Here is a 27,735-nt window from a genome sequence, read left to right on the forward strand (position 1 = left end):
TCACCTTCCCCTAAAGATGTTACATGTCTTTTTCCCTTCCTGTCCATGGAAAACTAAGGCCTAATTACAGTGGTATTAGTCAGGTTACATGTTTGTAAGTCATATAAGATGAAAAAGAAATAGGATCACCTTATTAATGTGCATTCCATGCCACTGCTTCAAGGCCAAACTCTCCATAAGCCCATCCTAAATATATCTCCCAGAAACACAACCACTAATTCTTCCTAAGCCTCTCTGTCCATTTCTAGCAAGAAAAAATACCAGAGAAAACACTGTTTATAAAACAAAACAAAACAAAAATGGCTACTCTTGGGCTCTTTGGCTGACAAAAGAAAATGGCAAAATGAGTATTCACCTTATCATCACCCCTAGAGATGATCAAGTTTGGAATGAGTTTAGCAGTATGAATCCTACACAAGCTGGGGGTGAATCCAGAAGTCGAGGGGAGGGTCACTCTTGGACACAGGACCTCAAATTATCCCGTTCAGATGACCCAAGCGAGTACAGAAACACATTAGAGGGTCTCCTAAATTCTCTTATTTGTAGATACAGAACGCTGATCACCAAAACATACTCTAAACAACGAGTCGTTAATTCTTTTTTTTTTTTTTTTTTGAGACAGAGTTTCGCTCTTGTTACCCAGGCTGGAGTGCAATGGCGCGATCTCGGCTCACCGCAACCTCCGCCTCCTGGGCTCAGGCAATTCTCCTGTCTCGGCCTCCTGAGTAGCTGGGATTACAGGCACGCGCCACCATGCCCAGCTAATTTTTTGTATTTTTAGTAGAGATGGGGTTTCACTATGTTGACCAGGATGGTCTCGATCTCTTGACCTCGTGATCCACCCGCCTCGGCCTCCCAAAGTGCTGGGATTACAGGCTTGAGCCACCGTAATTCTTTAGTATATAATTTTTTTGTAATTGTGCTTATGGATTTCAATCTAACCAAACTGGTTGACAGAACTGGTTTAGCTCTGATGTCAATGCAGTTTCCCAACTACTGTTTGCAATGGTTAAAATAGGCTGGGAGCAGTGGCTCACACCTGTATTCCCAGCACTTTGGGAGGCTGAGGTGGGAGAATTATGAGGTCAGGAATTCAAGATCGGCCTGGCCAACATGGCGAAACCCATCTCTACTAAAAATATAAAAGATTAGCTGGACATAGTAGCGGGCACCTGTAGTCCTAGCTACTCAGGAGACTGAGGCAGGAGAATCGCTTGAACCCGGGAAGTGGAGGTTGCAGTGAGCTGAGATCGCGCCACTGCACTCCAGTCCTGGTGACAGAGTGAGACTCCACCTCGAAAATAAAAGAAAGAAAGAAAAGGTTAAAATAAGAACAACAACAACAACAATACTAAAGAGTCCTCATCACTGCATTCAAAATGTTTTCTCAAAGATTTCACCCTCCTGGCAGGACTGTCTAGATGGAAAGAAAATGTCATGTCCCTTCCCAAAGTAAACCATCGAGACCACATTACCTTCCGGCTCAAGCTCCTTTAAGGATTTGAAATCACTTGAAACGACGACTCAGCGGCTTCAGTCCCTTTCTTATGCTGTCTTGCTCTGCTCAAGCACTTGGTTCTAATCAGACCACTTCCTTCCTGCTGCTTTGGTTTTTATTACCAAAGTTCTTCAGTCCTTTTCACCACTCCATATGCTAAACAACTTCCACTTTGAGAGGCACTTTCTCAGAGAACTCTGAGGAGGAGCCAAACTCAGCTAAAGGTCTTCAATAATGAATGAAACTGTGAAGAGCTACAATGTGTCTTAAGCAGCTTTCACCTTCTTTCTGAAGAGCATGCATCTACTTTTCTCAGGAATCGCCATTCTTATTCTTTCATTGAATCTCCAAACACAGGAAAAGTTACATAATAAAGAAGTCATATTTGGTGTAGGCCTCTGTGCAGAAAAAGCTAACATAGCAGGCCTAACTGCCTTCTTTTTTTTTTTTTTTTTTTTTCTTTGAGATGGAGTTTTGCTCCATCACCCAGGCTGGAGTGCAGTAGCGTGATCTCGGCTCACTGCAACCTCTGCCTCCCAGGTTCAAGCGATTCTCCTCCCTCAGCCTCCTGAGTAGCTGGGAATACAGGCGCGTGCCATCACGCCCGGCTAATTTTTTATATTTTTAGTAGAGATGGGGTGTCACCGTGTTAGCCAGGATGGTCTCGATCTGCAGACCTTGTAATCTGCCCACCTTGGCCTCCCAGAGGGCTGGGATTATAGGTGTGAGTCACTGTACCTGGCCCCTAACTGCTTTTCCTAACAAGGCACTACTGCCAAGGTTGGCCCTTCCCTAGCTGGCGTCCAGGAGCTTGGATTTTGGGAGGGTCCCACTATTAACTGATAGGAGTGGCAAGCTGTGCCTACACTGTATCAATGCTTTGTTTCATGCTGAATACCTGCTTTCTTTCTGGGAGTCTGGAATTTGGGTACGTGCCAGACAGACGGTGCCGATGCTCAGCTAAAGGTCTTCAAGAAGAAGACCCCACAGACCCAAAACCGTCATAAACTCTGGGCGCTGAGTCACTAATAAGCCTTCCTGGTTGGTCATATGTCACACATGTGGTCACAACTCATTATTGGGGTAATTCTGTGCATGCTGCGGGATTCCACCGGGAGAGGAGGCTTGGAAGCTTGCACCTGGTTTCCCCAGGACTTCACCCAAGAGCCTTTTCCCTTTGCCGATTTTGCTTTGTATCCTTTTGCTATGATAAATCATAATCATGAGGATAACTACAGTCAATTCCCACTATTCACAGTAGTTATGTTCCAGAAAGTCACCATGAAGACTGGATTAGCAAACACTCAACCGACGTTCCTGAGCGAAATACGTACATCTATCTATACGTAACCCACAGAGATTGTAAAATTAAATCCTAAAAACAACTCATCCTGGTAGATTTGATTTTCCTTATTTTGCAAAAGAGAAAACAAGGTTCCGAAGTGTTTAGTAACTTGCCTGAGGCTGCCCCTCTAGGAAGAGCCGGAGCTGGGATTCAAGCCTGTCTGTCTGGCCCCAGAGCCAGGGTCCATCCTCCGGTCATCCCTCTCTGAGGCTGAAACAAAAGGCAGAGCATCGCCTTGTTCAACCTCAGCTGCGAATGTGCTTGTGGGGTGAGTCAAACCTTTTGCCACTTTATCCACGTCCATGAATAAATGCGAGAGTACTGCTAGGATTGACTTGGGGCTTATAAGTACATTTTAGTGGGTAGGTGAGTGTAAGCTGAATCTTATGAGTCCTCCTAGCAAATCACTAAACCTGGAGGTTGTCTTGGGGACCCCCATAATAGCCTCCAAGGAGAGACCAAGTTCCCCCTACCTGCAAAGGCACTGAGGAGGAGAAACCATATGACTGTGGCCAAAGTGACAGGAGGTGGAGCTTCCAGAGCTTCCAGAGTGACCTGCCCTTTGCATCTGTGATTACTTTGGCTGTTCCCTTGAGGTTCTCTTTGGCCTCTCTTTTTGGCTTGCTTTTTTGAAGTCCCTTCTCCAATTCAGCTGCTACAGCTGGACGGGCCTGTGGTAGCCTCCCTCTTGGAGGTCAAATAGGAACAGGAGTGAATGAAGTTCAGGGGAAAGGAAAACTGGTGAGTCACCCAGGCCAGCTGTCCCAGGGCCTGAGGAGTGATGGCCTTTTCCTTGACAAGTGTTTGCACAGCTTTTCCGTTGGAAAACCCTTGTCCCTTTCTAGTTAGATGGCTTCTCAGCCTGCCTATGTGGCCAGGGTCGAGATCAACATACGAGCCTAGGAGAAAAAAGTCAAGGAGGAACTAGGGCAGATGGGGCAAAAGAAGTCCTTATGACTCAAAGCTGGCCAAACCTGGCTCATTATCAGAGCTAAAGCTAGCAGCAAAGTCATAGGACCAACCCCATGCATGTGTCTCAGGATCTTTTTTTTTTTTTTTTTTTTTTTGAGATGGAGTTTCACTTTTGTTGCCCAGGCTGGAGTGCAGTGGTACAATCTCAGCTCACTGCAACCTCCACCTCCCAGGTTCAAGTGCTTCTCCTGCCTCAACCTCCCAAGTGGCTGAGATTACAGGTGCGCACCAACATGCCTGGCTAATTTTTGTTTTTTTGTTTTAGTAGTGATGGGGTTTCACCATGTTGGTCAGGCTGGTCTTGAACTCCTGAATTCCAGTGATCTGCCCGTCTCAGCCTCCCAAAGTGCTGGAATTACAGGCATGAGCCATGGCGCCCGGCCATGTCTCAGGATCTTTTTTGTACAGTTAGCAGATTCACAGACTCTGGTTTCATTGCTGTAATATAATAAACATATACTCATCTGGCCAGGTGTGGTGGCTCATGCCTGTAATCCCAGCACTTTGGGAGGCTGAGGTGGGCATATCACCTGAAGTCGGGAGTTAGAGACCAGCCTGACCAACATGCAGAAACCCTGTCTCTATTAAAAATACAAAATTAGCTGGGCATGGTAGCACATGCCTGTAATCCCAGCTACTCGGAAGGCTGAGGCAGGAGAATCACTTGAACCTGGGAGGTAGAGGTTTCGGTGAGCCGAGATCACGCCATTGCACTCCAGCCTGGGCCACAAGAGCAAAATTCCATCTCAAACAAACAAACAAACAAAAACAAAACAAAACACACACACACACACACACACACACACACACACATATATATATATATATATATATATATATATATATATATATAAATATATTCATCCCTTGGTATCTTGGGGGATTGGTTCTAGGACTAACCCCTTTGCATATACAAAATCCATGGATGCTCAAGTCCCATATAGAAAATGGTGTAGCATTTACATACAACCTACACACATCTTCCCGTGTAACTTTAAATAATTTCTAGAGTACTTATAATCCTTAATACAATGCAAATGCTATGTAATAGATGTTATGCTGTATTGTTTAGAGAATCGTGACAAGAAAAAAGTCTGTGCATGTTCAGTACAGATGCAACCATCCATTTAAAAAAAATTTTGATTCTCAGTTGGTTGAATACATAGATGTAGAACCCACAGATATAGAGGGCCAAGTATACATATGTTTGGACTTCACCCCAGGTTCTTGGCACACAGCTTCAAAAACCTTTGGAATTTCCTGAGTGATAGAAGTGTCTTTTGTTATTCATATGAGTCTTTTTGGACTCCTGCTAATTTCTTTGCGGAAATTCATCTATGAACACATCAGATAATAGCTCATGATTGGCTTCCAGACAATTTCAAAGAAAGGGCTAACCATACCAATGGTTAGAGGGCTGGAACTTTCAGGCCAACTCCCAATCCCCAGGGAGGGGAGGGAGGCTAGAGATGGAGGTCAGTCAAGTGGCCAATGATTTAATCAATCATGCTAAGTAAAGGAATCTCCATAAAAACCCTTGAATAAGGTTCAGGGAGCTTCCCGGTTGGTGAACACATCAGTGGGCTGGGACAGGAGAGGGCGGTACAGGGCACAGAAGCTGTGTACTACCACCCCTAACCTCTATACCTTCCCTATACACTGTGCCTTTTCCAGTAGACTGGCCCCAAGTTGGAACCTTTTAATAAAACTATATTAGTAAGTATAGTGCTTTCCTGAGTTCTGTGAGTCATTTCAGTAGCTTATCAAATCCTGAAGGGCAGGGGGTGGTGGGGGAGGGGGGGTCATGGGAACCTCATGGACAAAAGTGCCTGGGGAGATCCAGGACTAATGGCTGGTATCTGAAGTTGGAATAGTCTTGTGGGATCAAGCCCCTAGACTTGTAGAGTCTGATGCTGACTCTGGGTAATGTCAGAACTGAATTATTGGATACCCAGTTGATGTTGAACAATTGGTGGAATAACACACTCACTCTCTTTCTCTCTCTCCCACCAGCCCCTGTTACTATAATGTAGCCCCTTCCTACAGATGAATAATGAATGTCCCCAAAAAATACTCCCAAGTATTTAATGCCATAAGTGAATGAAAAATAATCAACTTTTATATCTCTAATTATATTGTCTTATCACTAGAGAAATTCATCTGTGAATACATCAGATAACAATGTGGAGATAGCACTCAAATCACAGAAGCCCGAGAAAACAACTCTAATAGACCATAAAAAAAAATTGTGGCTGGGCGCAGTGGCTCACATCTATAATCCCTGTACTTGGGGAGGCTGAGGTGGGCAGATCATGAGGTCAGGAGTTTGAGACCAGCCTGCCAACATGGTGAAACCTCATCTCTACTAAAAGTACAAAAATTAGCTGGGTGTGGTGGCATGTGCCTGTAATCCCAGCTACTCAGGAAGCTAAGGCAGGAGAATTACTTGAACCTGGGAGGAGGAGGTTGCAGTGAGCTGAGACCGCGCCACTGCACTCCAGCCTGGATGACAGAGCAAGACTTTGTATCAAAAAAAAAAAAAAAAAAAAAAAAAAATGAAGCCCCCCAGGACACCAGCTGTTTCAGCAAAATGATTTCTGTAGATACTGTGACCTGGTAATAAAACGCAAAAGAGAGAGACTTTGAGCTCAAAACAGTAGAGAAAGCATACATGGCTGCATCCTTCATTCCAAAGAGCACAGTGAAATGGCAGTCAAGATCTTTTTGAAAGAATAAATCCATGGTGGCATTGAAAACACGAAGAAGCATTATTAATGAAGACGTCATTTTGGAGACTCTGAAAGAAAAGAGTTGGGATTGTATTGACCAATAAACCAAAAATGGGGGTGGGGAATGGGTGAAATACAACTGGAAATACAGCAGGCTGCAGATAAGAAGCTCTTTCTTTTTGACAGAACCCTGGGGAAGCTCCAAGCTTACAGTCAATGGCTATTGGCAGCCACAGAATGGCCTACAAAGAAGTGGTTATAAGGCAGGAATCAGGGCATCTGAGCGGAGAGTTGTCTACAGAACAGCGGAGCCAGTCTGCCCACAGCCCTGCCCTGTGTAGACTGCAGTCTGTGGAACTTGCTCCCAGCTGGAGCCCCCAGAATAGCCTTCTCTGGAGAGGAAGGTTTGCCTGGGGAGTGCCCATGGTGTTGGTATCTGAACTAGAGAGTGAGACAAAGAAGAGCCTCTAGGATAGAAACAGGGGTACAAAGAAATAAAACATATAAAAGATGTCACTGCAAGGTTGGAGTTCTCCTTAGCTTACTAGTTTTGTTACAGTAAATGGTCCTGAATCTTCTTGGTGCCCTCTTTGACCTAACCATACATTCTAGAAAGAAACCTGCCTACTGGCATACCTTGCCCATTTATACAGAGTGCATAGCCTGTCTTTCCATTCAAGAAAGAAGCCTTTTGGGTAAATAAACCTGCCCAAATACAAAGAAAGCCTATTACAGCTACCTATAAGAATCGACATGGTCCTTTATTCATAAATACAAATATGAAGAATCAATGAAGAATTAGCAGATGTGAGAAAAAGCCCATAGCCTGTGTGTTAGTTTGTAAAGGCTGCCATAACCAAGTACTAGAGATAAGGAGCTTAAACATTAACTTTCACAATTCTCAAAGCTAGAAGTCCAAGGTATAGAGGTCAGCAGAGGTCATTTCTTCTTTTCTTTTTTTGAGACAGTCTCGCTCTGTCACCCAGGCTAGAGGGCAGTGGCTTGATCTCGGCTCACTGCAACCTCTGCCTTCCAGGTTCAAGTGATTCTCCTGCCTTAGCCTCCCGAGCAGCTGGGATTACAGGCACCTGCCACCAAGCCCGGCTAATTTTTGTATTTTTTAGGAGAGATGGGGTTTTGCCATGCTGGCCAGGCTGGTCTTGAACTCCTGACCTCAGGTGATCCACCTGCCTTGGCCTCCCAAAGGGATTATGGGTGTGAGCCACGGTGCCCAGCCAGACATCATTTCTTTTGAAGCCTCTTTCCTTGCTTGTCTTCTCCATGTCCTCACATGTGTCCCATGTACCTCTTTTTTTTCTTTTTTTTTTTTGAGACAGGATCTCACTCTGTTGCCCAGGCTGGAGTGCAGTGGTCCAATTACGGTTCACTGCAGTATTGACCTCCTGGGCTCAAACTATCTTCCCATCTCAGCCTCCTGAGTAGCTGATACTATATGATACTATAGGTGCACACCATCACACCCAGCTAATTTTTTTTTTAAATTTCTTGTAGAGATGCGGGTCTCCCTATATTTTCCAGGTTGGTCTCAAATTCCTGGGCTTAAGGAATCCACCTTCCTCAGTCTCCCAAAGAGCTGGGATTACAGGTGTAAGGCACCATGTCTGGCTTTAGGTTCCTCTTTTTTTTTTTTTTTTTTTAGATGAAGCATCACTCTTGTTGCCCAGGCTGGAGTGCAATGGCACCATCTCGGCTCACTGCAGCCTCCGCCTCCCAGGTTCAAGCGATTCTCCTGCCTTAGCCTCCCAAGTAGCTGGGATTACAGGCATGCACCACCACACCTGGCTAATTTTATATTTTTAGTAGAGGTGGGGTTTCTCCATGTTGGTCAGGTGATCTGCCTGCCTCGGCCTCCCAAAGTGCTGAGATTACAAGTGTGAGCCACCGTACTGGTTGGGTTCCTCTTCTTAAAAGGATACCAGGTATACTGGATTAGGGCCAACCACAGTGACCCCAATTTAACCTAATTATCTCTAAAAACCTTATCTCTAAATAAAGTCACATTCTGAAGTAGTAGAGGGTTAGGACTTCAACATTTGAATTTTGGGGGTGACATACAATGCAACCCATAGCAGCAGAAAAGAGAAAGCCTAAGATGAACAACCCAAAAGGTACCTAGAGAGAAAACACAAATAACAAAAGGAGAAAAAAAAAAAAAAACTTCACCATTTTTAAAAGTTCTAACCAGTACCATTCAAAGGTTTAAAAAATTTACAACCTTATAAACACATTTGTATGAAAATAAAAACAATCATGAACGTTCAAATTTGTTGGTGCTTAAAACTATCATTCTCAAAACTTTAAAAATCAATGGGAAGAACCGAGTAATAACATGGATACAGCAATTACAACAGAAGTCAGTAAAACATATTGGTAAATGCAAATAAAATACTGACTACAGAAAAAAAAGCGGCTTCAGTTGAAAACAAAACAGCAGATGAAGAGTTGAAAGGGAAGTTTAAGAATTCTAAATTTGATTTATTCAGAGATATTTATTTGCTTCAGACTTTGTTAGAAAAATGTAAACTTAGGTATGCATGTTAAATATGTTGGGGTGGCTGTGGCCCAAGGTGGGTGGCCTGAGTCTTCCATTCCTGGGTGGGGAAGGGGGAAACTAGTTTTCCCATAAAGCTGTCATTTCTCAGCTTCTGGCTTTATTTGGAAAGCCCACGTTCAGCTGCTTGAGATGCAGAGGCCTCATAACCTCAACTCCCATCTCCTCATGGGTGTGGAAATGCAGGTCCCTGAGCTATATACCGGGTTCAGTTATCCCTGAGGGCCAGGAGGCTGCAATCACTCACCAGTGTGGGTAAGTGTCTTCATTTCTGGCACCTAGAGAACTCCGCTTTGTTGCTTTCAAGTTCAGCTAAGAATTTTAAAACACTTTTTTAAAAAGCTTTATCTAACATTTCCATGGGAAGGGAAAAAGGAGTGGGGAGGCTCATCCATCAGCTCAGTCTACCATTTTAACCAAAAAGTCTCTATTGTGAACAGAGTTAATGATGAAAAACACCTTTACCGTGCTTAGAATGTGTGAGGCACTGTTCTAAGAGATTCACACATATTAATCTCTTCTATGTTCATAACACTGCAACATGGGTACAGGTTGAGTGTCCCTTATCTGAAATGCTTGAGAGATCATGGATTTTGGAACATTTGCTATACATAATGAACCATCTTGGGGATGGGACTCAAGTCTAAACACAAAATTTATTTATGTTTCATACATACCTTATATACCCAGGCTTAAGGTACAATATTTGTAATAATTTTGTGCATGAACGAAACAAAGTCTGTGTTAAGTACTTATGCATGACATTTTTCACTTCTGGTGTCTTATATCAATGCTCAAAAGTTTTCTGATTTGGGAGCATTTGGGATTTCACATTTTCAGATTAGGATACTCAATCTGTACTATGAATCCCTGTCTTAGAGGGAAGAAAGGATAGAGAAAAATGAAGTAACCTGCTGAAGGTCACACAGCTAGAAGGTATCAGAGGTGGTCCGGCTCTTGACTACTAAATACTATCACTGTGATGTTCATTGGTGCCATTCAACCAACATTTCCAGTCCCCCTCCTCCCTCAACCAAACATATTGATAGGATTGTACCCCTTAGTGGTTGGACGAAGGCACATGATTAGTTCCGGTCAATGAGTTGAGAGTGAAATTAACATGTCACTTCTGGGCCAGGGCATTTAATTTCAGGGACAGGACCCGCAGAATTCATTGACTCTCTGGCATAGTAGCCAGCAATGTTTGAAACAGTGGCTGCTCTATCACCAGGAATCTTAAGTAATGATGGCCACCATTAAACCACAATGGATCTATATTTAAAGATTTTTTTTTTTAATATTGGTTGCTTTAAGCCATTTATAATTGCAGGCTATTTGTTGCCACAGAATAACCTAACTTATCCTGATGAATATAGTCTTTCAAGTACTTTATTAAATGAAACAGGGGGAAGAGTTCACTAAAAGAAGAAAAACAGAATATATAACTTCCAAACCAGTAGTGCTATCCAGAGGAAACCAGATGTCATAGCCAGTGCTCTCCGAAGCTAATGAACCAAATTTTCACCAAAGACAAGAAACTAATATTAAAACTGTTCTGTAACCAATGGTCCCCATAAGATGCTAGCAGTAGCAACCACAAAACTGTGCCACAGGAATAATTCTGTGATCCGGGATCCACTGTAGGACCCTCTACAGAAAATAATGCAGGAGATAAAATGCCTATAATAATACAGAAAGATAGCTCACAGACGGAAAAATTACCAAGTAGATGATAATCACCGTGAAAGAGAGACGCAAGCAAAAACAATGAAGGAAAGTCCATCTTAAATAACTTTTCTAATAATAGCACAATCAGAAAAAGAGTTCTAAATGCTAAAAATTCTCAGTAAGATCAAGAAAGGAATGGAATCCGTAAGACAAGAAAAGGGCATTATGGAAAAAGAACACATTGATTTTGACAGTACACTTAAAATGCACTTCTGGTTAAAGATCCAACTCTGAATACGCTCATTCACTGGCCTCTGTTCTTTCCCGAAAAGTCCCTGAAAATGATGGCATAGGGGTTTTGTTTTAAAGACGTAAAAGTCAAAAAAGATGGAAGAGAAGAGTAATAAAATTGGAAGCTAAAAAGCTTAGATATTTGACTGACATTTTCTTGTAAATGAATGAAGACAGGCTGTCCCTTTGAAGAAAACAATCAACAGTGTCGGTTGCTGCTAATAAAAGTTGAGTTTTCAAGTGGAAATTAGAATCACGAGAACCTTGTATCCGCCACCAACAGCTTGAAGCTTTTTAATGCTGACTTTCCTGATGAGATTAGTGTAATTTTTTTCTATTAGCATTTGATGAAATGTGTCGACATTTGGAAGATCTGCTTAACTCAGTAAACCAGTATTTTCCAAATGATCAATGCATGATGTTACAAAATCACACATGGGTAAAAGATTCATTTGAAGTGCAACACAGACCAATAGCCTGTAATTGAAGAGCACAAAACACGAACTGGTGTGGTTTCAGATTCCACATTGTGACTAACTTTTAAGGAATTACTACTTGTCAAATTCTGGTGTAGTATCAAAGAAGAGTATCTACAATATCCAGAAAGGTTATTAAAATACTCCTGCTATTTTCAACTACATTTGTGTGTAATATGTATTTCTTATACATCAACCAAAACAATATTGTAACAGACAGAATACAGAAGCAGATACGAGAATCTAGTTATTTCAAAACACCAGACATTAAAGATGTTTGTAAAAATATAATGTGATATGACTCTTCTGATTTTTTTATTTTGGAAAATATTGCTATTTTTCATAAAAATTAAGTTAACATGGTAATGGATTATTTACTGCTATTTGACAGTAAATACTTTTGAATGTCTCTTTTAATTTCTAGTGCCATTATATCAATAGATATAACCCACATAAACAAAAGCTCTTAGGAATTCAACAATTTTTAAGAATATAAAGGGCCTGCCAGGCACAGTGGCTCATGCTTATAATCCCAGCACTTTGGGAAGCCAAGGTGGGCAGACCACTTGAGGCCAGAAGTTCAAGACCAGCCCGGCCAACATAGCCAAACCCCATCTCCACTAAAAATACAAAAATTAGCCAGACATGGAGGTGCACAACTGTAATACTAGCTACTTGGGAGACCGAAGCATGAGAATTGCTTGAACCCAGGAGGTGGAGGTTGCAATGAGCTGAGATCATGCCACTGCACTCCAGCTTGGGTGACAGAGTGAGACTCTATCTCAAAATTAAAAAGAAAAAAAAGAATATAAAGGGCCTAGACCACAAAGTTTGAGGATTGTTAGGTAAAGAGTAACCAAATGAGGCTGGGTGTGGTGGCTCACACCTGTAATCCCAGCAGTTTGGGAGGCCAAGGTGGATGGATCACGAGGTTGGGAGTTTGAGACCAGCCTGGCTAACATGGTAAAACCCCATCTCTATCTACTAAAGATACAAAAAATTAGCCAGGCGTGGTGGCATGCCCCTGTAATTCTAGCTACTCAGAAGGCTGAGGCAGGAAAATCGCTTGAACCCAGGAGGCGGAGGTTGCAGTGAGCCGAGATCACACCATTGCACCACTGCACTCCAGCCTGGGTGATAGGGCAAGACTCCATCTCAAAAAAAAAAGAATAACCAAATGAAAGCTTATGTTGTAAAATTAATATCAGATCAATAGGCCTAAAGGTGAGATGCATCAGAGATAGATATTTCCAGGATGTTAAAAATACATATAACCACCAAAAATAAAATAATTGTGGACATACATGTACCTAATAACTTTTCCTTGTATGTTATAAAAAATAAATTGACCCAATTACATGATAAAACTGCTAAATTTACAAACTTTGCAGGAGCTTTTATCATATCTCTTTCAGAAACTGATAGAGAAAGCACAGAGGTAGTAAAGATATGCAAGATGTAAGGGCTGGGTACAATGGCTCACACGTGTAATCCCAGCCCTTTGGGAGGCCAAGGCAGGTGGATGACAAGGTCAGGAGTTTGAGACGAGCCTGACTAACCTGGTGAAACCCCGTCTCTACTAAAAATACAAAAATTAGGCAGGTGTGGTAGCACACACCCGTAATCCCAGCTTCTCAGGAGGCTGAGGCAGGAGAATCACTTGAACCCAGGAGGCGGACGTTGCAGTGAGCCGAGATCACACCACTGCACTCCAGCCTGGGCAACAGAGTGAGACTCCATCTCAAAACAAAAAAAAGATATGCAAGAGGTAAAGAACATAACAAGCCTGATCTAATAAATGTATATAAAACCCTGTCTCCTCCAGACTAGAGACACACATTCTCTTCAGCCTACAGTGAGTAGCTACAAACTTGGAGCTGTTTCTCAGGCTCAGAGAAGACTTCAACAAGTTCAAAAGAACTGGTTATCATGCAGAACATAATTCTCCCATCCCCATACAATTGAATGAGAAAAATCCACGAGAAGATGGTTTAAAATGCATATATGTGGAAATTTAGAATGAATTAAAAAGAAAAATCAATGCAATTATAAAATACAAGGAAGTTAATGATAATAAAAGCACCAAATATCGGTATTTGTGGAATGTAGAAGTGGTTTTCTTTCTTTTTTTTTGAGATGGAGTCTCACTCTGACTCCCAGGCTGGAGTGCAGTGGCATGATCTCAGCTCACTGCAACCTCGGACTCCCAGGTTCAAGCAATTCTCCTACCTCAGCCTATAGAGTAGCTGGGATTACAGGTGCACACCATCATACCCAGATAATTTTTGTATTTTTAGTAGGGACAACGTTTCGCCATGCTGGCCAGGCTGATCTCCAACTCCTGACCTCAGGTGATCTGCCTTCTTTGGCCTCCCAAAGCCCTGGGATTGCAGGCTCGGGCCACTGTGCCTGGCCCAGATGTGCTAACTGAAGGCTGACTTACAGTCTTTTGTATACATTCAAAGGAGAAACCATATAAATTAGCATGGAGCCCTAGTGCTGTGCTAAATTACTATTGGCATAAATGTTTCCTGACTGAGGCTATTGATTGTGACTAAAAACACAGAGTCCTTCTTAGGAAAATATAAATCCCTGATAGTTTTCAGGGCCTGTAAAGTTTTCACACTGTGAAGCCCTCCACCCTGGCTCATGACCATCTGCAGCTTCATCTGGGTACATGATCCTTACCACTTGCTGTTTTCCAGTCACATTACAAATCTATGTATAGATAGATAAAGCCTTTTAATTTCTCCAGCTTGCACAGTTCTCTGTTGCCTGAGATCTCACTGACGATATCCCTTGCTCCCTGCAACACTTCACTGGCCCCCTCTTCGTCAGCTCCCTTCGGCCCATTCCCGAAGCCCCAGCTGTTTCCTCCTCACCATCCCTTCCATGGCCTCCTGTCCTTTTCCTTGACGGTTCTTATTAAAATCTGATCAAATGCCTTATTCTGAGATGTCTGTGTTCAATGTTTCTCTCCCCACACTGGAGTGCAGGAACAATAAAGGAAGGGACTTTTAGCCGTTATTGCTGTTTTTCACCGTATAAAGGGCCAGCCACACATGCAGCTGGTACTTGGTAAACACCTGTTGAATGGATAAATGCCCCCTTGCCAATGTGGCTATTTCTTCTCCCCAAAAGTGGCTAAACTCTCTCAAGTTTAGATATGCTAACTGCTGTGGGACAATAAAAAAATATGTACTTAATATATAATATACTATATATAGGCCAGGCGCAGTGGCTCACACCTGTAATCCCAGTCCTTTGGGAGACCGAGGTGGGTGCATCACCTGAGGTCAGGAGTTTGACATCAGCCTGGCCAACATGGTGAAACCTCTTCTCTACCAAAAATAAAAAAATTAGTTGGGTGTGATGGTACACGTCTGTGATCCCGGCTACTTGGGAGGCTGAGGCAGGAGAATCACTTGAATCCAGGAGGCAGAAGTTACAGTGAGCCAAGATTGCGCTACTGCACTTCAGCCTGGGAATATATGTTATAGATAAAGTCTATATAATACACATGTATTTTATATATATAAATATATGTTAAGTTTATAGTCATATTTTAAATTTATGTATAGATATATTTTATAAATTATAATAACATATATAAATTATATGCATGGGTGAATTTTATGTCTCCCTAATTTTAAGTAAATTATATAGACAAACTTACAGAATCCATAAGTAGCAAATTAAGTAATTTTACGTTGAAACCAGTGACTCTACTTTATAGCATAGGATGAGGGTCACACAGACCACAAGCCCTAACCCCGCTTCCTGCCAGCTCTCCTGGCCCCTCTCCTGCCCACGCTCTCTGGACTCTGCGTACACTGACTGACTGGCCTTCTCTCAAGTTTCTCAACCATGTTATGCTCCTCTGCATAAAGGGCCTTTGCATATGCCCCTCCCTCTGTTTGAAATGCTGCAGTTTGAGAAACATTGCTATAAGAAAATTTCAAAAAATAGGGACAGGGTCTCGCTGTGTTGCCCAGGTTGGAGTGCAGTGTCTATTCTCAGGAATGATCATGGTGTACTGTGGCGTGGAGTGCCTGGGAAGAAGGGATCCTCCTGCCTGAGCCTCCCAAGTAGCTGGGACTACAGGCATGCACCACCAGGCCTGGCTTAGAAGATTCTTTTTGTTAAAGTCTAGGTGGCCGTAGAATAGCGGTCCCCAATTTTGGCACCAGGGACCAGTTTCATGGAAGACAATTTTCCCTCTGCTTTTCATACAGGTAACTCCTGTCTATCCTTTTCAATCTGTTCAAATGTCATTTTCTCAAGAAAGGCTTTCCTAACCCTCAAACCATGCCAGTTCTCCTGTTCCACATTCAGATAGGCCCCTGTGTTACCACCATCTCTGTGGATCTATGTGATATCTGTCTAGCAGCTGCCTCCCTGATGAGAACGAAAATTCCAGGAGTACCGGGCCCAGTGGCTCACACCTGTAGTTCCAGCATTTTGGGAGGCAGAGGTGGACGGAATACAAGGTCAGGAGTTCAAGACCAGCCTGGCCAATATGGTGAAACCCTATCTCCACTAAAAAAATACAAAAATTAGCCAGGCATGGTGGCAGGTATCTGTAGTCCCAGCTACTGAGGAGGCTGAGGCAAGAGAATAGCTTGAACCCGGGAGGCGGAGTTTGCAGTGAGCTGAGATCATACCACCATACTCCAAGCTAGGTGACAGAGCAAGACTGTCTCAAAAAACAAAACAAAACAAACAAGCAAACAAAAAAACTCCAGGAGCGGAAGTAGCCATATCTGTTGTCATGGCTGTATACAGGGATTCTGGCACAGTGCTTAGTGCACAGTAGGCATTCAATATTTGTTTAATGACTAAACAATTTGGAGAATGTGCTGAGGAAGGAAACATTATTTTAGATTTAGGAAAAATACCTTGCTGTGTAAAGCTTTTTCTTATTAGGGAAAGAAAAGATTATTTAATCTAGATGAAGGATAGTTACGGAGCTCCTCAGTAAAATGTTCAAACATTTGTGTATAAATGTGGTCAGGAGAAAGGGGAGTTGCTGCTACTGCTGCTCATTTTGCACATCAACTTCCGGGAAGACCTAAGAAGAAAGTGCAGGTAACTTCAGGTCCAAGATTATTAAACGGAAGTTCTTCCAAAACATGGAAAGACAGCATGGAGTACGGGAGAAGGATGACCTCATAAACTCATTCCAGTCCAAAATTATCTGAGATGAAGCAACTTGCAAGTTTACTTATGAATAAAATGCAGATTTAAGAAGCCACTCTGTGAATCCTAGTAGCCATCCAAAGCCCACTGAATGAACTCTCAATAAAGAAAACCTGAATTCAGGCCAGGCGCAGTGGCTCACACCTATAATCCCAGCACTTTGGGAGGCCGAGGCAGATGGATCATGAGGTCAGGAGTTTGAGACCATCCTGATGAACACAGTGAAACGCCATCTCTACTAAAATACAAAAAAATTAGCAGGTGGCCTGAGCCTGTAGTCCCACCGACTCAGAAGGCTGAGGCAGGGCAATTGCTTGAAACCAGGAGGTAGAGGTTGCAGTGAGCCAAGGTCACGCCACTGCACTTCCAGCCTGGCGACAGAGCAAGACTCTGTCTTGAAAAAAAAAAAAAAAAAAAAAAAGAAAGAAAACCTGAATTCAGACCAACACAGCCACGTAGAGAGAACCATTTCCTCACCTCACATCGATGTCTGTCTATAATCCACATTTGGAGGGGCAGGTGTTAGGTGGTTATGCCCATTTCTAAAAGCCTGCTTGACCCATAAAGTGCTTTATGCTACCACGAAATGCACTCAAAATCCTCAGGATGGCTCTTCCGAGACACAGCTCTGGGCTGTAGACGAGGGTGTCTCCCTGCCCACATTCCACCTGCCAAGCAGTAACGGGAACTCCCTCTACTTTCAATCATTCCACATTTCCTTTAAAGGACAGCAGTTTCTGTCTTGCTTCCTTCAAAAGGCAAGCACACTTAAGTTCCAGGGGTGCAGCATTAGACAACATCACTCCTGCCACAGCCACTACCTTACACAGTTAGGAGCTCACGGGCTGGAAGGCATTGTTTCAGTAGATCTTCCAACCCCTCTCCTGGTCTAATATGTGCTCTCACCACCACCAGGAGGGTCAAGTGGGAATAGGTCACATATTAAACCACATGGCATCACAGTAGGAAGGAACCAAAAATGAAGTATGCTAGAGCAAGGGTCCCCAACCCCAAGCCACAGACCAGTACCAGTCCACCTGTTAGGAATGGGGCCACACAGCAGGTGAGCAGCAGGCACCGGAGCATTACCTGAGCTCCACCTCCTGTCTGATAAGCAGCAGCATTAGAATCTCATAGGAGCGTGAACCCTATCGTGAACTGTGCATGTGAGGGATCTGCATACGCCTTACGACAATCTAATGCCTGGTGATCTGAGGCAGGACAATTTCATCCTGAAACCACCCCCACCCTAGTCCATGGAAAACCTGTCTTCCATGAAACTGCTCTCTGGTGCCAAAAAGGTTGTGGACCACTGCTCTACAGCAACCCAGACTTTAACAAAAAGAATTTTCTAAGCCAGGCATGGTGGTGCATGTCTGTAGTCCCAGCTACTTGGGAGGCTCAGGCAGGAGGATTGCTTCATCCCAGGAGCTCCAGGCCACAGTGTACCACGATCGTGCCTATGAATAGACGTGGCAACATAGCAAGTCCCTGTCCCTATTTTTTTTTTTTTTTTTTTTTTGAGACAGCGTTTCACTTTTGTTGCCCAGGCTGGAGTGCAATGGTGTGATCTTGGCTCACCACAACCTCTGCCTCCTGAGTTCAGGCGATTCTTCTGTCTCAGCCTCACCAGTAGCTGGGATTACAGGTATGCGCCACCACACCTGGCTAATTTTGTATTTTTAGTAGAGACGGGGTTTCTCCATGTTGGTCAGGCTGGTCTCAAACTCCCGACCTCAGGTGATCTGCCCGCCTCAGCCTCCTGAAGTGCTGGGATTACAGGCGTGAGTGACTGTGTCTGGCCTCCTTTTTTTTTTTTAATCTTCTTAGAGCAATGTTTCTCAAACTTCAGCATTTCAAATACCACCTTCAGAATTTTTTTGCCTTGTTCATATTTCACCTATTATTTTTCTGGCTTAAACAAGTTAAATGAATAAAGAAATTTTATATTGCTGAGAAATCTGTTTTCAGATGCTAGCCATTTTTATTTTCATCACATAATGAAATAAAGAACCATTAAATTACAAGATGTTTCTCTGTATATTACCTAAAATAAATTTGCCTAGCATACTTTGGGAAATTCTGATATCAGATAATACATGAAGAAATTCCTTCACCAAACTTTCCTGACATTTCACCAGTACATGATTAATTCCATTACCAAAGAGCTAAACAGTTTGAGAGGCTCCAGAGAGTGACTTGTGCACCAGCAACGAAAACGTCTTTCTATAAAGTCTGCTTTAAAGAAATCTCTTCGACCGGGCGACATTATTCATTATTGGGGAAGTGGCTCTCCCAGTGCCTGATAAAGTCCAAACCGGTTCTCAATGATGTAGTCATTGCATTCCCTGTCACTAGAATTATACACCCTGACCAAACTGACCCCCTTCAAGTTCATCAGTTGCATCAGAATGCTGGGCCTGGCCTCTGATACTTTGATTAAGCTTCTTCCATTGCCTGGAACACCTTCCCCCTTCTGCCAATTACTATTCCTCCCTCTCTGCCCCTCCTTCAACCCCGACCCCAGCATACATCTTGCTTTAGCCACTGCTGACTCATTTTCTTTTTCTTTTTTTTAGCTTAGGTTGGGTATCATTTTCTCTAAAAAGTCTTCCCTTCTCGGCCGCATGCAGTGGCTCACACCACTGTAATCCCAGCACTTTGGAAGGCAGAGGAGGGTGGATCACAAGGTCAGGAGTTTGAGAGACCAGCCTGGCCAACATAGTGAAATCCTGTCTGTACTAAAAATACAAAAAATTATCTGGGTGTGGTGGTAGGCACCTGTAATCCTAGCTACTTGGGAGGCTGAGGCAGGAGAATTGCTTGAACCCGGGAGGTGGAGGTTGCAATGAGCCGAGATTGCGCCATTGCACTCCAGCCTGGACGACAGTGTAAGACTTTGTTTGGGGAAAAAAAAAAAAAAAAAAAAAAGTCTTCCCCTATTACCTGTTCCCTTAGAACCCTGTATTTTCCCAGGCATAGCATTCCTCGCTGACAGATTAACACTTATTGTCTGTATTCTCCACTGTGCTGGAAGCCCCTTGAAGGGAAGTACTCTATTCTATTCCTTGTATCACTAAAGCTAACTCACATGGCAAAGAGTGATTGATGATATTTGTTATATCCATGAATATGAATAAGGCTTCAGAAACTGTTGTTTTATTTACATGTTTTTTCCAGAAATCAGGATCACTATAGCTACCTGAAGTGAACACATAGAAAGTGTTTACTACGTGGTTGCTAAATTGAATAACATTTTGTTTGTTTGGCATTTACGAAGATAAGACTATTGTTCATGAAACAGCAATTCAGCCCCACTGTAAAAGCTGGCAGATACATGGAGACATCTCACTGAAGGGGGCCAGTCTCTTTTGCCTAAAAGTACTTGCCATTCCCACTCTGCTTGTGCCTAAGATGCTGAATTAGTGAAATCTTACAGTATGGGCACAACAGGCCAGACGGGCATTTCCTCTCTGCTTCGTGCGCCACACTGGGAACCAGAGTGACAGGAAAACCACCTGTCTCGACAGCATCAGTCCTGGAATTGAGGAGACCATAGTGTCCTTTGAACGTGCTAGAAAATATGTGCTCCTCCAAAAAAGAATCAGATCAAGATTTCACATACGCATCAGTGAACTACCATAGTAAGGGGCCGTTAGAAATGCTCAGATGAATTTTCCTGTTAAAAGTTTAGAAAAACAGTGTGGTAGGCTGAATAATGACCCCTAAAGATATTCTAGTCCTGATCCCTGGAATCTGTGATTGTTACCTTAATATGGCAAAAGGGACTCTGCAGATGTGCAAAGTTCAGGTTGCCACAATGGGTAGATTATCCCGGAGTATCCTAGTGAACCATAAGTGCAATCCCAAGTGTCCTTATAAAGAGGAGGCTGGGGGATATTTGACACGGAAGAATCAGGCAGTGCAGTGACTGAAGCCAGATGCCGCACTGCTGACTGAACATGGAGGGCAAAGCCACGAGCCAACGGTACAAGGAATGAAGCTCTAGAAGCTGGAAAAAGCCAGGAAATGGGTTATTCCTGAGAGCTTCTGGGGGGCCACCTCAATTTCATTCCAGTGAAACTGATTTCAGACTTCTGATTCCTAGAACTGAAGGGCGTAAATGCCTATTTTTCCGATCTACTCAGTGTGTGATAACTTGTTAGAGTAGTAACAGGAAGCTAATAGAAGTAATCACTGTGTCTTTTTGTGAACTGTTATTGAAGTCAGGTTAACCATCCTGTTGCTAAGAAATGTTTATAAGTCATTCGTATGTCTACACCTGCTCTGAACTCTTGAAGAGATTTCTTTTTTTTTTTTTTTTTTTTTGAGGCAGAATGTGGGAGGCTGAGGTGGGAGGATTGTTTGAACTCAGGAGTTGAAGAGCACCCTGGGCAACACACGGGGACCCCCATCTCTACAAAAAAATAAATTAAAATTAGCCAGGTACTGTGGTGCAGGCCTGTCATCCTAGATCAGGCGTCCCCAAACTTTTTACACAGGGGGCCAGTTCACTGTCCCTCAGACTGTTGGAGGGCCGCCACATACCGTGCTCCTCTCACTGACCACCAATGAAAGAGGTGCCCCTTCCTGAAGTGCGGCGGGGGGGCCGGATAAATGGCCTCAGGGGGCCGCATGCGGCCCACGGGCCATAGTTTGGGGACGCCTGTCCTAGATACTCAGGAAGCTGAGGGGTGAGGATAACTTGAGCCTGGGAGATGAAGGATGCAGTGAGCTGTGACTGTGCCACTGCACTCCAGCCTGGGCAACAGAGCAAGATCAGAACCACAACTCTGGGTTCTCGAGCAGTGCTGGGTGGTCTGTCATGAGCCCTTTATGCCCACCCACCCACAGAGGCCACCTGGAACTGAAGGGCACTAACATTTGTGGCTGCATGAGGGGACATCACCCACTCAGTGCTCCACTCACTACGCCCTCCAGTCAGTGGACATTTAGGTCTGTCATCACTGGGATATTCACTTAACTGCTGATCCCTTTCCTTGCCTGGCTTGGTCACTGGCATAGAAACAGAGTAATTACTGGGGTGGGTCAGGCCCTTTTTAATTATCTACCAGAAGATTAGAAACTGAATTCCAAAACTGAAGATAATTCAACCTTTCAGCTTTGTGGTTATGTTCTAAGTACAATATATTTTGTTAGTAAGATTTTGATACTTGATTCCAAAACAACCTAGCCTATTGTTTTCCTCATTTAATGAAAACCAAAAGAATAGTTCAGCAGGCATTTGCAGCGAAAGTGCTACCCTTTTCCAGCGCCCCTGACTCCCTATCACTCAGACCACAGTAAAAATCCAGATGGGGCTGCAACTCCGTCCTCAATATCTACAGCCATAACGGCCTTATTTCACTTTAACAAAAGGAATAAAAGCTGATCATGGTCCTGGCAGGGATATAATTTTTTATCCTCCGAGAGTCTCTGTTCCTGTGATAGAAAATGGCTGACTCTGCCCTATCTCCGAGGAGCAAATGTGCACATTAGAAAACCACCAGCATAGCTGCCTTCTCTCTGGGAGGCCACCACAGAGAAAACCAAGTTTGGATTGGCAACAAATGGAAAAATACCTCCTATTTTGGATGTACACATGTAGCCATCCGGGTATGAAATGGAGATGAAAACAGGGGAGGCGTGGAGGAAGCAGCAAAAGGGTGGGGGCAAAACGTGTGAGAAGAAGGACCTCTGTCTGTGACTGTGATGCTCTGTGTATATACATGCCACCATGTGGAGGTGCCTCTGTGCACGTGGGGGGTTTAGATCTGTAATGAGAGTATAGGAGAATCAATACATAGTACTAAGTACAACACTAAATATGTTCTCTGTATAGTCAACAAGGGCACTGCTTCTCAAATTTGGCAGTACCCTGAAATCATCTGGGGAGCTTCAAACACTACTGATGCTTGGACCCCACCCCTGGAGGTTGTGATTTACTTGGTATAAATTACTGCAGTAGGCCGGTGCGGTGGCTCACGCCTGTAATCCCAGCACTTTGAGATGCAGAGGCAGGTGGATCACCTGAGGTCAGGAGTTTGAAACCAGCCTGGCCAACAGGGTGAAACCTCATCTCTACTAAAAATACAAAATTAGCCAGGCATGGTGGCGCATACCTGTAACCCCAGCTACTCGGGAGGCTGAGGCAGAACTGCTTCAACTCAGGAGGTGGAGGTTGTGGTGAGCCAAGACGGCGCCACTGCACTCCAGCCTGGACAATAAGAGCAAAACTCCGAAAAAAAAATTGCCGTGGTAGACAGAACAATGACCAGATCACAGTCCCTGGGAGTCTGTGAATATGCTAGGTTAAATGGCAAAGGAGCCATTAAGCTTGTAGGTGGAATTCAGGTTGCTTATCAGCTGACCTTAAAATGGGGAGGTGATTCTGGATTATCTGGGTGGACCCAATGACATCACAAGGGTCCCTCAAAGTAGAAGAGGGAGGAGCCACAAGAGATAGAGGTGATGCCATATGAGGACTCAACCTACTGCTGCTGTCTTTGAAGACGGAGGAAGGGGTCATGGGCCAAGGAATGTGGCTAGGCCTCTCAAAGCAGGAATACCAAAGATATGAATTCTTCTCTAGAGTTTCCAGAAGGAACACCCACCCTCTCACCCTGCCCATGCCTTAGTCTTAACCCAGTGTGACTCACGTCAAACTTCTGGCCCACAGAACTGTAAGACATTGAGAGAGAGAGAGAGAGAGAGAGAGAGAGAGAGAGAGAGAGTGTGTGTGTGTGTGTGTGTGTGTGTGTTCTGAGACAAGAGTCTAGCTCTGTCGCTCAGGCCCAATCTTAGCTCACTGCAATGTCCACCTCCCAGGTTCAAGTGATTCTGCTGCCTCAGCCTCCCGAGTAGTTGGAACTACAGGCACCTGCCACCATGCCCAGCTAGAGGTGGGGTTTCACCATATTGGCCAGGCTGGTCTTGAACCCCTGACCTGAAATGATCCACCCACCTCGGCCTCCCAAAGTGCTAGAATTACAGGTGTGAGCCACTGCACCCAGCCTTGTGTTGTTTTAAGCCACTAAGTTGGTGGCAATTTGTTACAACAGCAATAGAAAACAAACACTTGATTTCAACCTGAGGAAGCTAATTTTAAAAATCAAATTTAAAAAAAAATGAAAATAACAAAAAAGAAAACTAACGCGGATATGGCATGGGCTCTGAGAGTTTCAAAAGCACCATGTGATTCTAATATATAGCAAAGTATGATAACCACTAAAGCAGAGGGAAGACAAGATAAAGACATGTAGGTGCAATTGCCTTATGCTGAACAAAGAAACGGTGATTTCAGAAATGGTGGTTTCATCTGGGAAGTTAGTAAGTCATCCAACCAAATTATGCACCATCACTTGTTCTTTTATTTATTTATTTTTTATTTTTGCAATGGAGTCTCAATCTGTTGCCCAGGCTGGAATGCAGTGGTGCAATCTTGGCTCACTGCAACCTCCGCCTCCTGGGTTCAAATGATTCTCCTGCTTCAGCCTCCCTAGTAACTGGGACTACAGGCACGTGCCACCACACCCAGCTAATTTTTTGTATTTTTAGTAGAGGTGGAGTTTCGTCACGTTGACCAGCCTGGTCTCAAACTCCTGACCTTGTGATCTGCCCGCCTCAGCCTCCTAAAAGGCTGGCACGAGTCACCACGCTCGGCCAATAACTTTTCTTGAAAGCCATTCCATCATGGTACTGTTACTAAAAGCTAAGACCTTAGAATCTTTTACATTTTCTTTTTATCTTTCTACTTTGTCTTCTTTAGAAAGGAAGCTTCTTTAGCAGCACAAAGAGTCACATTAGAATCAGAAGACCTGAACTGGAATTTAGCTCTGTCACTCATAAATGATGTGGCCTCAGGGGGTCCTGCAGCCACTACTCTGAGTTTTGCCTCTTGCACACAAGGAGGGAGCCACCTTAGTGACGCTGTGAGGAGATTAAATGAAATGACATAGATGACAGGGCTTAGGACATAGAGGGGGCTTTCCATAAATGCCAGCTTCACTGCCACTGAATGACTCCACCCTGTCAGGCATCACCTCTACTCTGCAGCTGCTCCCATCTCTTCTCTTCAGCTCTGCCCTCTCCCCGAGCTCTGGTACCATGTCTCCTACTGTCAACTGGACAATTCCACTCAGATCTCTCAGTGACGTCTCTAACTAGACACGTGCAAACTGAACTTACCATCTCACTCCCAAACCAGTGCCTCCGCTCCATTTCCCTTACTTTGCCCTTAGCAGTAAAATCACTGGCAATCCTGTGCTCCCAAATTTCTGCCCCAATCCCTCTCCTATAACCCATCCAGGCCCTCCTCAAGCACAAAAACCTTGCAGATGCCTCCACATCTTAAACTCTCTCCCATCCATCCTGCTTGTAGTTGGCAAATTCTTTTTCCAAGTAGACTTGTCACGTTAAACTCTGAACAAAGATCTTCAAACACTTTTTTGCCCTGAAGCCTGGTACATAAGGATCGAGGAACAGCAAACTCCACCGGGTGTGGAGATGACACAAGACTTACACAGCCTCAGTGTAGAAAGTGCTGAGCAATTTCATATCACTGCCACAGAGAAGAAGAGCTCTTGGGATTAATGGATCATACAACACAGTATTGTTCAAAGTAGCTACTGAGAACTGAAAATTCTTTAACGAAATTTCTTTGCATAGTATTTAATAACTACAATCGAAATCTGCCACAACCCCCTTCCAATGAGTTAAACTGTAACAATCATTGACATTAAACTACTTTATGTGTTGTATAACATTGAATCATTCGACAAATGCTCAAGCCTTTAGTATTTATGACGATGGCAAATCTAGTCAATACCAGAGTTATTCTTACCATTTTGTTCATCTAATTCATTCCCAATTTCCTGCCCCATTTGCTTTTGGCGACTTATGATAGAGGAAAGGGCATCAAGGCCTGCATCCTGTTCTGAAAGAAAAAAGAAAAACAATTAACTAGAAACCAGAAGAAAACAACTTGAAGTCCACAAGCATACCCCAGGCATGTAACAGAACTTAATAAAAGACAAAAGCAACATTTTAAATCAGTCAGGAAAAAAGAGATAAAATAGTTAACATTATTGGAACAAAATTTAAAAATTAAACACCTACCTCACACCTTAAACTAAAATGATTTCCAAAAGAATTAAGATTTTTAAATATGAAAAACAAAATAAGATTTGGAAACAAAAACATTTAAACTTTCTGATACTTAATATATAAACAGCATGTACAAATCAATATGAAAAAGGCTGAATATCCCATTTTTTAAAATCTGCAAAGGATACAGGAAAGAACTTCACAATAAAAAATAAATTAATAAAGTTTTGACATTGCTACTAATTTTTTAAAAATACAAGTAAAAAACTACTTTTTTTGGCTTATCAGATTTATAAGGATTAAAAAGAATGACAATATCTAAGGTTAGTTAAATTGTGAAGATCTAGAAGCTCCCACGTACTATGCAATAGAAGAATAAGTTTTACTGATGGCGATATTTCTCAAGTGCAGACTGTGCCCAACTTCCTACCTGCCAATCCTAAGTCTAGGAATGTATGTAAGAAAACACTCAGAATGCATGCAATGATGGATGTATAAGGATATTCCCTGAAACATTTTTTTGTGTGTGTGCCAGGTATCAATTTAGTGCCTCTCAGCTCTAAATTCACTCTTTTTGGCTGCTCTATGAAAATGAACCAGCTGGGCACAGTGGCTCATGCCTGTAATCCCAGCCACTTGGGAAAGCAAGGTGGAGGTTCACTTGAAGCCAGGTGTTCAAAACCATCCTGGGTAAAAAAGCAAGACCTCACCTCTAGAAAATTTTCTTAAAAAATTAGCCAGGCACGATGGCATGCACCTGTAGTGCCAGCTACTTGGGAGGCTGAAGTGAGAGGATCAGTTGATCATCCAGGAGGTCGAGGCTGCAGTGAGCCATGATCACGCCACTGCACCCCAGCCTGGGTAATATAGAGAGACTGTCTCTAAATAAAAAATTAAAATCATTTTTTAAAAAATTGTTAAAAAAAATAAATAAAACAGCTAGGTACAATGGTTCATGCCTATAATCTCAGCACTTTGGGAAGCTGAGGCGGGTAGATCACGAGGTCAAGAGATTAAGACCAGCCTGGCTAACACGGTGAAACCCCATCTTTACTAAAAATACAAAAAATTAGCCAAGCATGGCAGCACATACCTGTATTCTCAGCTACTCAGGAGGCTGAGGCAGAAGAATCGCATTAACCCAGAAGGTGGAGGTTGCAGTGAGCCGAGATCGCGCCACTGCACTCCAGCCTGGGCGAGAGAGCGAGACTCCATCTCAAAAAAAAAAAAAAAAAAAAAGAAAAGAAAGAAAAAGAAAAGAAAGAAAGAAAATGAACCAAGGCCCCTTGAATATTTTTTCCTTTGCCAGGGTTTTTGCTTACTGGCTCCAGCCTGCTCTCTTGGCAGGATCCTTTAGCACATGCAGTTCCTTCAGCGCCTGGCCCTTCAGGGCACAGTGACCAGCAGCTTCTCCCAACACACCCGCTCCTTGGGCAGGTTTAGAACAAGAGTGCTGCCCGGGAGGTTTTTCCCCATGAACAGTTTCCCCCAGCATTCCAGAGGGCAGATCTCCAGGAGGTTTTGACCACAGGGGCTTCTCGGAAATTCAGGGAATCTCAGCTGAGCCCTCTCTCAGCCCTGGAGACAGGGGACTCCTCCCTAGACATTCTCTCTCAGCCTGAGACTTAAGAGATTGCACCTTAGTGGCATGATCTTGGCTCACTGCAACCTCTGCCTCCCGAGTTCAAGTGCTTCCCCTGCCTCAGCCTCTCGAGTACCTGGGACTACAGGTAATGCACCACCACGCCTGGCAAATTTTTTGTATTTTAGTAGAGACAGGGTTTCACCAAGTCAGCAAGGATGATCTCAATCTCCTGACCTTGTGATCTGCCCACCTTAGCCTCCCAAAGTGCTGGGATTACAGGTATGAGCCACTGCAC

General features: G+C 43.5%; 1 protein-coding gene across 3 annotated transcripts in view; it reads right to left on the reverse strand.

Annotated features, from left to right (window-relative positions):
- STX8 (syntaxin 8) overlaps window positions 1-27,735 on the reverse strand; it is a 309,930-nt gene that overhangs the window by 216,215 nt on the left and 65,980 nt on the right. For all 3 annotated transcript variants that reach the window (XM_074388170.1, XM_010339853.3, XM_010339852.2), the window contains exon 7: window positions 25,593-25,685. In XM_074388170.1, the coding sequence (XP_074244271.1) occupies window positions 25,593-25,685 (93 nt within the window). The remainder of the gene's footprint in view (window positions 1-25,592; window positions 25,686-27,735) is intronic.

Source organism: Saimiri boliviensis, chromosome 17 (genome assembly GCF_048565385.1).
Source record: "Saimiri boliviensis isolate mSaiBol1 chromosome 17, mSaiBol1.pri, whole genome shotgun sequence".
NCBI lineage: Eukaryota > Metazoa > Chordata > Mammalia > Primates > Cebidae > Saimiri > Saimiri boliviensis.